The sequence below is a fragment of the Hemitrygon akajei genome, chromosome 11 (assembly GCF_048418815.1).
Source record: "Hemitrygon akajei chromosome 11, sHemAka1.3, whole genome shotgun sequence".
Classification (NCBI taxonomy): Eukaryota; Metazoa; Chordata; class Chondrichthyes; order Myliobatiformes; family Dasyatidae; genus Hemitrygon; species Hemitrygon akajei.
The window spans coordinates 56,722,275-56,734,148 of NC_133134.1; the positions used below are offsets into that span (position 1 = coordinate 56,722,275).

General features: G+C 38.9%; 1 protein-coding gene across 11 annotated transcripts in view; it reads right to left on the bottom strand.

Moving 5' to 3' along the window:
- Positions 1-10,187, bottom strand: part of LOC140735644 (trinucleotide repeat-containing gene 6A protein-like) — a 166,642-nt gene extending 156,455 nt beyond the window's left edge. For all 11 annotated transcript variants that reach the window (XM_073060929.1, XM_073060937.1, XM_073060939.1 and 8 more), the window contains exons 1-2: positions 10,050-10,187; positions 9,737-9,784 (exon numbers count right to left, since the gene is read on the bottom strand). In XM_073060929.1, coding sequence (XP_072917030.1) covers positions 9,737-9,784; positions 10,050-10,054 — 53 coding nt within the window. In that variant the 5' untranslated portion in view covers positions 10,055-10,187. The remainder of the gene's footprint in view (positions 1-9,736; positions 9,785-10,049) is intronic.
- Positions 10,188-11,874: the final 1,687 nt, after the last annotated feature.

The window sequence follows — 11,874 nt, forward strand, 5'->3', positions numbered from 1 at the left end:
AACGGCAAGTTAAAAGTACCATATGCCCATCCAATGCAGTATAGAGCAGAGAAAGAAATATTTTGGAGCAGAATATATTCCACCTGCAGTCATTTGTACATTCAGTTTCTATAGCATCGAAAGTGTAACAGGAATATAGTTAAGATACAGCGACAGCAGTAAATGTCAGAAACAAACATTGTGATGATATCTCTGGTGTTGATTTAACAATGTAATGGGAAAAATATCACTGGATTTGAAGTTCAATATACGGAAGTAATAAGTGAACTTCAACCTGAGCACTAACCACAGACTGTGTTCACAATCCCCGAAAGCTGTCATCCTTAAATTTGTTTGATCTTTATGACCAAACCAGTCTGGAGCAAAATGGCCTTGAAAGTCATTACTGAGTTATATCGGCTGGGCAGAACGATCACGGGTCGAAAATACACCAGCAAGCTTTTGACAAGTAATAAGGACCCATCTCTACTTTCTCATCAGCATTTGAAAACTATTGAAAACTACAAAACAGTTAAATGTTAAATTAAACAAATCGTTTTTAATGTTTTGGTCCCAAGAATGGATTTCACAGGGTAAGTGCTGAGTAATCTCACCCAAGTATCTTCCTGACATCAAAATAACTGTGAGCAACTAGATAATGGCTATCAGATGCTCCAATTTGTGGGGGGGAAAAACGGCAAAACCACAGCCATGAAAATTTGTGTTGATTTCCACTTGAGCAACAGCACCAGACCAAGGGAGATGAGTGCTGGCAATTTTGGCAAAGTTTGGTGTGGCAACATGGATCTAGAGGTACCTTTGAATCTGATATAATCTGACTGAAGTTCTTGACTTAAGAAATACTGAACCTAGGAGGTTAAATGCACAAAATTTCTAGTACAAGAGAATTAAAATAAAGTGAGAGTACCTCCCTCCCTCCACCACCATCTCAGGTAGTGCATTACAGACTGCAACCACTAAGCGAAAAAGTTCCTCAGATCATCTTTGAACTTTTAAAACCTATGCCTTCTGATCTTAGACACTTCCTCCATGAGGAAAAGTTTCTTAGTATTTTCCATATCTATGTCCCTCATAATTTTGTATACATATACAGTGGATTCCGATTAATTGATCCATTGGTTAATTGAGACAACTCTTAAAAGAACAAAAACTAAACAAGAAAATTGCTAGGAATCCCTTCATTTGTACGGGACACTATGCCATTTATTAGGACAGGAGACTTGCCAAACAGGTTCTGACTAGAGTCAGTCACACACGCTTGTGTGACTGATGGATGCTGACCCGTGCTTAGAGCAAACAGCTTTTTAAATAGCGTCAGCTGAGTGTGTTTGTGTTCCAAAAAACAGTGATTTTGTCACTGTTAGCTGGCGAGAAATAAGCAGTAAGAAAACTCCAAATTGTTTTGCTCACTGTAGTTTTAAGCATTCAGGCTTGGAGATGCCAGAAACAGTCAGGAGTGAAAATGTAACAATTTTACTACTTCAACAAGTTAGAAACTATGAAGAATGTGCAGTATTGATAATCATCTTGAATGTAGCAATGAAAATATAGATTTGGAGGATGCAGTCTCTGGCACTGTATGAAGGCAGTCCATTATCTACACTAGGTGTCTGCACTGATTTTGCACATTGCATACACGGGATGAATGCCTCCATCAGTAACTTAAGAATTAATATAGTTTTATAGTATGGTAGTATTGGTAGTGTTCTAATTTGTTCTGTACTTCATTTAAATACATTATTTGTTACTCCATTTGTCTTTTTTATCCCTTTTTAAACTATTTCCATGAAAATTCAGCTCATTGGGGCAGCCACTTAAGTGGGCCAAAATGTACTGGTTCCGATGAATCTGCTGCATTAAGTTCCCCTTCAGCTTTCTCTGCTCTAAGGGAAACAAACCAATTTCTCCTCATTAATCTAGGCCAGGGGTGTCAAACTCATTTTAGGTCACGTGCCGGATTGAGCAAAATGCAGCTTCATGCGGGCCGGATCAGTCGGATGCATGCGAACGCAGCTTTCGTTGCCTCCGTTTTTTCAGCCTGCTCTCATGTGTCTCAGTCTCTGCTATAACTACAAAGTGTTTCACTTTACAAATTCCATTTCTTATGAAGAAGACTGCCAAGCAAGACTGCCGAATAAACACTAAAAACCCTGAAAACCTGGTACCTGAATAAACTCAGCATTAGCCATATCATACACCATAGGCACTTCGATTACTGGGGCCAGCTTTAATAGTAATTAGATATTATCTCGCGGGCCAAAGATAATTCCACCGCGGGCCGGAGTTTGACATATATGATCTAGGCAATATCCTGGTTAAACTGCTCTGGAATCACATCTTTCCTATAGTGTGGCAACAATAACTGCAAACAGTACTCCAGCTATAGTCTTAATAAATGTTTTTAAAAGTTGTACCAACATCTTTTGTTCCAGCTGATGAAGGCAATCCAAGCCTTCTTCAATATTCCACTTATCTGTGCCGCACCTTCAAGGATCTTTGGACTTTGAAGTAATTATTTTGCTCCTCAATACTCCCTAGGGACATACCATTCATTCTGTCCTTCCCAAAATACATCACTTCATACTTATCAAGATGAAGTGTGCTAATGTCATCATCTGGCACTGCTCAACCAGCCTACCAGCTGATCAATGCAATTCTACAATCTAAGGCCAACTCCCTCACTATCAGTAGACTTTAATCTCCCTTTTCCTCAAAGGAATATTGTTTTGGTACACTGAAGTTCATGGTGAAACTCACTAATGGTTTGCCTTCAGAGAAAAGGATGTACCTAAGATACAAGAGGCCCATATTTTCCATGGTCTCACCATCAATCTTTATCATCAGGTGGCAATGTACAGTACAGACAGATCAGTAGAGGACCTTGCCTTGCAGATGTTGAAACTCAGGGCCCATTCTCTTATATGTTCAGTGAATAAGTATGTATACAATGATTTTAAAGATCAGCTTAAGCAATGACAGAATCTGTTCTTCAGTCACTTGGAAGCTGCAGTTGAGGAGCTCATGATGACTTCCCTTGTGGCAGACAGCAGCAAGACTATTCTGTAATTACTGCTGTCAGATCTGTCTCCTTTAATGGAGATGGTCATTAATACAGCATCTCCAAAGTTCCAGTATATCATTCTCCTTCCAGATGAGGACGAAGATTGTAATTTGTGAAAAACGGAAGGAACTGTATGATCCAGCCCCTCATGTGCACTATTACACCAATCCCATTTTAGCACAAAATATTTCCATGAACTGCAACCACCAACTCAAACCCCACCCTTTCCCTCAAATTCATCACGTTACTAAACACTAGGGGAAACTGGCAGTGGCAAATTAAGCATTAAATAGCCAATTAAACCAGAGCAACTACAGGAAACTACCGTAAATTAGTCACAGGGAGAACATACAAACCTCACATCAGTGATAACTCAACAGGCCACTATGCCACTCCACGGCTTTCATAAGTTAAGCATCAAAATATATCAAAAGGAATTTCTTCATTGAGCGAACTGTGAACCTCTGGCATTCAATAGCTTAGAATCAAATAGTACAGGAATCAGACTGAAGTGAAGCTGGGGTTAAAGATCAGCCATATTTATGTCAAAAAGCAGAGTAGACCCAAGTAGCATATGGTGTACTGTATCTTATTTCTTATAGACTAAGACAGTACACAAATATTCCAAAAGAAGAGGAATGTAACCATTAACTCTTAAGTAGACAGTCAGGTTTGAAATGAACCAACATTAAGACAATAACTATCACTGACCAGTTAACATTTGTTTATACATTTCTAGACTTAGCAACAAGATATACCAGTATACCTAGCAACAAATTACCGGTAATATGGAGGTTATCAAATGAAGAGGTACAAAACATTGAGGTGACTTAAGAGGGGGAGAAAAATCATTTTTTTCTTGCTATGAATTTTATGTAACTTGGACTGTTAATGTACTTTATTATATTAATTTAAATTAACTATAGCATAGCTTTGACACCAGTTGCTATCCTACAGCTTAATTTGGATGAGTTATAAAGAGCGAGACAACGAATACCTACCGTAGATTCCGGACTACAGAGCGCACCTGATTAAAAGCCGCTGGCTCTAATTTTAGAAATAAAATCAATTTTTTAATTGTAAAGGCCGCACCGGATGTTAGGCCGCAGGTGTCCCACGTTGTAATATGAGATATTTACACAGAAAGATATTACACGTGAGGATTTTTTAACTTTTAATTAAATCCATATGGTAACAAAAACAAATACATATTGCAAATGCTTTTTTTCGAACCGTGCCCGTAACGCGGCTACTTTTAAATATACGTTGCGTATACTTTTTTACTGAACAACATTCCAATATCTCCTAACGACTGGTAAAAAATATATATACTGCAGCCTACCAGGAAAAGTTATTGATCGCCTTTAACTTAAAAGCAGCGTTTTCGCTCCGCCGCTCCGTCCCGTTTATCGCAAACGGCATTTAAAAGCAGCGTTGGCTCAGATCCAAAGCCGCTCGCGTAATGCGCTCCCCCCTCCTTCCCGTATATCGCAAACCGGCGTTTTCCCACAAGACACCGCGAAACCGGGTGTGACGTCATAGCATCCCGCGATGTAGTACAGAAAACAAATATAGTTAAAACTCTTCTAACTTTAACTAGAAAATGAATTACTAAGCGAAAATATTATAAACTAAATAACTGCCATAAGGCAGCACAATGCTTCGAGTGTTTTCCATGTTGATGAGGGTGAGTACAAATGACTGATTTACAATAATTTAATTGTGAAAGTGCGCTTGATTTATCGTACAATTTCATTGGACCTCTGTGAACTACTCATCAATTTTATTGGTCTACTGTTATGAGGCAAAATGTTTACGAGGCGGCATGAAAAAAATCATGTATTAGCCGCTCCGGATTAAAGGCCGCAAAGTTCAAAGCTGTTCAAAATGTGGGAAAAAAGTAGCGGCTTAAAATCCGGAATCTACGGTATTTAAAAGTAAACCATGATATTGCTCCTTCAACTCTTGAACCATTAGGCAATTAGATTTCTTACACAATTTGCACCAATATTGTACATTAGCTTCAAAACACATGCATAGCAATATTTCAGCATTTACCTCAATTTCCTCAGCTTACAATCCTACATTCAGCACTGTGAAGAATTTCTCCAAACCCACTCCAATCACTTCCCCAGGGATTATAAATTACCTCACAGTTGCTTTAGAATAAACAGCGATGCAGGCTTAAACTTTAAAACATGTCTTCCATTTTAAAAGGAAAAATCTGTACTTAAATCTGCAGTCAATGCATCTTACATTGATTAGATCGTTTTCCCTTTTACATTAGAATATAAATGGAATTGTTTGTTAAGTGCATCCCATTCTCTTCATGGAGAAAATAAGGTCAAAAGCTATTTTATCATTCAGTACCTGCTGAACCAGAGTTGGAGCTGTTTAAATGTAGTTTACTCAGCTCTCCCACAAGCAAAATGGTCGCCAGGGAAATCTTCAGGAGGGTTGATTGTGCAGATTTACATTCCAACCGTTACATTTGGCATCAGAATCATATTGTGCACATCCCCCAAACCAGAGCTGCTAAAATACACACTGCTCCTTAACATTGGTAAGACTTATTTTTAAAAAGAGTTAGACCTAACTAATACAAAACCATTGGCTAGGATCCTGGCAGACTTAGAACTGTCAGGATCCTAGCCAACTGTTCTAGGTGCTCCAATGAACCAGCTTTGTTTAAATAACAAAAGTACTGTGTAACTAGCATTAATTGGGAAAGGAATCCATGTGAGAAACAAATACCATACAGGGAAACTTCTGGAGTGTGGAGAATGTACTTCACACAAAGTAGAAACACCCAAGGAATTAGAGGACCTGACATTCATGCTGAAACCACAATGAGAAATTAAAATACACCATTCAATGACAGATTTCTCTGTATTATAATAATCATCTGCTTATTGGTGGGATACCTTCATCATGACTCAGTCCTGGTTTATTGCAGTTTTGGATCAGAGCCATTAATGAACCAATTTCAGTTAAACACTAGTTTTACAGTATTTTTGGGAACATACCATATACAGCTACCTCCTACATTTATTGATGATGCAATTTACAGCAACTTTAAACAATACTACAATTGTAGATTAAGAATAAAATTGCCACATGGCTGAATTCAACTCAAACAATAAAGAGAAAACCAATCATCACATATCTAATACAAAAGTACATGTCAAACAACTATTTCAGAGTATCTTGTTTCTGTCCTTCAACATTTAACTGTTCTACTTGGTAATTGCAGTCATTTTCCAAACAGGGGGATTTCAAGTCTGCAGAATGAGTGTTTTTGATACACATATCAGAATCAGCTGCTTCAAATTAGTTACAATGAAGTACTGGGAAGGATGGACCCAACATCAGGTATTATGTTTATCAAATTCATTTTTGGTTCACTGGAAGCACTAATATAAAGTAGTGACCCTTCCAATTAAGGAAACATCTTAATTTGATCCTATTAAAAACTGAAGACCAGAGTGCACCCATTTAAGGTAATAGCAAAAGTATCAGCTTTTTTTTTGGGGGGGGGGGGGTCAAAGCGTACAAAAATAGATTATCTTGAAAGTACTGTGAGAAAATATGAAAATACATTGAATAGCAACTTTCAAATATGAACTTAATAAATAAATGTCCAGGCTATAGGGAGTGATCAAATAAAACTTAAGAACTCTTAAAGGAGCTAGCATTGGTACAATTGCCTAAAGAGTCTTCTGTTCACTATCGTACTGACTAGATGGAAAAACAAAGGTAAACAAGTTATTACATCAATAATGATGCAAGATTGAGGAGAGTCAAAAAGGCCATTCAGCCTTTGCCACCTTTTATTTTTCAAAATAGTGACTTCATGATTTCACACCTGCTAGCACAGTTACTTATAAATTTTAGGATGCGGATATCACCACCAAGGTCTGCATTTACTACCGATCCTTAATTCCTCTCAAAGTGGAGGTGAATCATGTTAAGACCGTTATATTGTTAAAAAAGAATCACTTACACATTTCCAAAAAGTCTGTTCTATTAAGGGAAACATGAAAGAGATAATGCAGGAACTTCCAACCAAAAGTGAAAGTGAAATGAATCCAAAAAAAAAGATTCAACCCAACATCAAAAAATTAAACTACAAATGGAAAATGTGAGCAAGTGGATTAATTTTGCTAATTTCTAGCACATTTATTGTATTAATTCAATATCTATCAGCACTGTGATAAAATACAAACTCCCACACCTAACTGATTAACATAGTACTCTTCCCCTTCAAATTCATCCTGTGCAGAGACCCAATAACTTAGAAAGCACAGCTGAAGATATCAGCGTATAACGGCACCAACCATGGATGCAATTATTTATTTATTCAAATTTGTTTACAAACTTTGAATTTATTGTTGTATGTCAAGATACAACTTACACTACTGTTTCAGATTTAATATTGTCCACTTCTAGCCATCATACTGAAACCTACAGCAATTTCAGTCATACATTTATTGCCATAATATTCCCAATAAGGCACACCAAAACCATACTGAAATTTGGTTCAGTTTTGCTGTTCATATTATACTACCAACTATATCAAAACTACCCATTAGTCCTAACCTCAAACTGGCTCCTAGATCCCAAAACTAAAATTTAAATACTTGACAAGCAAATGAGCATGCACTTCTACAGAAGTCTTCACGAAAAGATACTGAAAACATACTTTACCCAACAAAGCTTTTATATAGTAATTGTAATCAAGCAAAAAATTCCAGGATCCTCCTAATGAGGGTTATCAAACAAAATCTGATAAGTTACATGACATTAAGACTGATGAACAAAATTTCGACAAAAATAAGTTGCAGAGCCATACACAGAAGTGACCTTGGTTTCAGAAAGACCCACCCCTCATAATGGATTATAAATACATAATGAGCAAAAGACAGTCATAATATGTAGTATAAATGTTGGTGTATGGTTTATTTTGTACTAAGTAAAACAAGCTCAAAGAAACCATAAATGTTGGAAATACTCATCAAGTCAGGCAGCATTTGCGGAGAAAACTAATATTTCTGGTTGACTACTATTATTGGAATGATTTGATGAAAGGTCATTGACATAAACCATTAACATCAACTCTTCATAGTTATTGTCTGAGAGAGATTTAAAAGCAATGCAGCCAGAGGCTTCTGAAACCAAGAATGAAAACTTCAACAAGCAAAACTGAACTATTACTTAACCTCTGTTTGAGGTGATGAATAAATAAGTGCAGACAGCACAGTCATCTCACTTTTGAATGAATTAACACACTGACAAGGCTATCTGCTGAACTTATTTTCTTGGCCAACACCTCTTCTTCCATAAATTTGAATACATCTCACCTTCTATTGCCAATCCAATTTAAACCAGTTAATTCATACACAACTTTAATTATAAAATTTTCATGGTCAACATTCAAACCTTTCCATGGCCCTACCAATTCTATATCATCAAGAGTACTCTTTCTTTCAGATGGGTGCCACAGTGGCATAGCCGTTAGCATGACGCTATTACAGCTCGGGCCATCCGAGTTCAATCCCAGCATCCTCTATAAGGAGCTTGTATGTCCTCCCCATGGAATGCATGGGTTTCCTCTAGGTGCTCCTGTTTCCTCCCACAGTCCAAAGACATACAAGTTAATTGGTTATTATAAACTGTTACATGATTAGGCTAGGGTTAAATCAATGGGTTGCTGGCAGCATGGCTCAAAGGACTCGAAGGACCTATTCTACACTGTATTGCAAAACAAACAGGCTAAATAATTATGAATCCCGGCATTCTTCACATCACTATTAGCCATGTCTTCAGCCTTTTCAACTACAGGCTCCAAAATTTGCTTCCTGAATGACTCTTAATACCTCCATTAAATACCACCTGAACTCAAAATAAGACTCAAACTTACCAGGAGCCACAGGAAAGAAATAATCATGAAGCTTTGACCAACATGACCACCTGCAGCATTACAAACTGCTTCCAATGTTTTGTTTTTACTTTAGATTTCCATCTTATTATTCTTTTGCTTTCCAGTCATTTTCGATAGCATTGGCTTGCCTCATATCAAAGTACATGTGTGATAGCCAAGTTAGCACAAACTGAAAAACTGTCACTTTGCTAAGGCTACAGGTACCCATCCTATCTCCAAGTAAGTGAAGAAAGGCCAAAACGTTACCAATATAATCAAGACTTTGCTAAACAAATTTTAACAGGTATATTGTAGTAACAAATGTAATGAATTAAATAAGAGTAATTAAGCAACAAAAAGTTAATCATACTTGAAAATCCCCATTGAATTATTTTAAAACCGACAGAGATCATTTTATTTTCTTAACTTCACTTTTACACTATTGCTAATCGATTTCAGCAAAGTGTATTTGTTTATCAATAACCATCAATGTACACACTTCTATCATCTCCTAAAACTAAAAGGTTAATCTGATTTTGCATTTTAGATGCGGACAGAACCCACTTCCAATAGTACCGATAACAATTATTTAAACGATCTGTTTATCAATTTAAGATGCGTTGCATCAAAGCCAGAATCAACAGATCAGTGTGGGTTAAGAGCATCATTTGTACTCAGCAAGCGGATAGTGAAGGTCATACCCTCCCAAAATTCCGATATATTTAACTCCTATAATCAATTAAAACAAAACGTACCTGTTTTGTTTCTCTTGAGTTTCTTTGGTAGCGTTAGCCTCCAATCCTCTGCAAATAAACATACTAGGATCAGAAGTGCATTGTGCATTTTTTCAGTGCAGGACCGCAGCGAAAAACCTTCAAGAGGAGAACACTGCAGTGCGGGTTTTGCACACAGGCCGAATCCTGGCGTCTGCAGCAGCCGAGGGGCCCAGCCACCCTGCCTGCCTCACACCCCGCCGGGCCCCCACTGAGCCGCGGTACGGCATCAAACAGGACTGCAACCTCCCCATCCTGGAGGATGGAAAAGAAGGGAACAGCGAAATGCACTCACCTCATTAATGTAAAGTGCAACAGTGAGAAATTCGAAAGCTAAACATGCGAGTAAGGCTTTAACAGTGAGTATACGAGTGGCCGCGGCGCAAAGCGCAGCGCTCCCCCTCCACAGCCGCCATCTTCTTTTAACTGACAGGAACTGGCTGTGGAGCGCGCGGCTGGGCACTTCCGGTCCGCCGTAATGGCTGATCACATGGTATGTGGCGCAGCCAGGGGAGGCGGTGGGCTTTGTGAGTGGACGCCTCTCCCAAAACGCTGGGGGCTGAGAGCATCGCGGACATTGCCAGACCACCTGTAATATCTGTGGTTTGGACCAGTGCAATGTCCCACGTCTGTGCTGGATGCAAATGTGCAGCTGTTCATTTTATTGGCTGGTGCTCGAGTTGCAGCCGCACTTCGGACCCATGCCCCTGATGTTTGGGTATCCAATGCGCAAAAGTCCGAAGTGGATGGGGGGGGTTAGAGAAATGAAGCCGGTTAAGAGATCCTGACGAGGGAACTCCTTGTCACTCAGTCCCATTCATTCACAAGTCCAGCGGTTCCACCCTTTCAGACGACACCACCCACTTCCCAAGGTTAAATTTGCGCCCAGGTCGCCATGGAGATAGACCACACAATCTTTGCTGGTTTGAGCCGTCTCGTGTATCGTGGACGCAAAAAACAACAATTTGATTTTACATTTTCATAAAGTTTAAGTAACAAGGCACGGTGTTGGGGAGCAGGAGATGGAAACGTGAACAGCCGGAAAACGATAGAAGCGCTTCGTTTGGGGCAATGGGTGAGAAGCAGGAAGCTTTGGTAACATGATGGGTATAATCTGGGGGATTGTGACAAACCCAAGTGGGAGGTTGTGGAAGCAAAATCATCGGGTCGATAAGGACCTGAGAATGGAAAGGCATAGGGGTTCCATAAAGGCAAATGACTGGGGTTGGAAGGTTGAAAAGCAAAGGCATAGGATCAGTGTGGGGGGGGGGGTGCAGGCATGTGGATTAAAAGGAAGCAAAGCTACTTGGGATGGTGTGAGCTCTAGGAAGCAAATGGACCGATGGGTGTAGTTTGGCAAAAGTAAGCAATTAGTGAACAAATACCGAAATCAATGGCTGGCAAGGAAAGGATGGCAAGTACAGTGAGGGTCAGCGACAATGTGGAGAGCTTGCAGTGGTGAAGTTGCAGCTAGAATGGATGAGAAACAAATTGCATCAAGTTGGGGGGAATGGTAGTCTTAATATATACTTCTCTAAGGAAGATACATGTGTAATTTCATGTCTATCACTACATACCTCAATTACAAAGTTCAAAGTAAAATTTATTAGCAGTAAATTTATTAGTTCCTGCAGGCATACTTAGTAAACCTATTGAACAGTAACTAAACAGGATCAATGAACAACAAACTGTGCAAATGCAAATATAAATAAATAGCAACAAATAACGATACCATGAAATAACAAGATAAAGTGTCCTTAAAGTGAGTCCATCAGTTGTAGGAACACCAGAAATAGACTAAATGTAGTTATCCCCATTTGTTCAAGAGCCTGATGGTTACTGTTCTTGAACCTGGTGCTGCGAGTCCTGAGGCACCTGTATCTTCTACCTGATGGCAGCAGTGAGAAAAGAGCGTGGCCTGGGAGGTGAAGATCTTTGATGATGGATGCTGGTTTTCTATGGCAATGTTCCATGTAGATGTGCTCAATGGTTGAGAGGGTTTTACCCAGGATGTACTGGGCCAAATCCACTACCTTTTGTAGGATTTTCTGCTCAAAGCATTTTACTGTTTACTTAACTGTCTTCAACACTTTTATTCCATACAGCAGCTGGGTTTATTC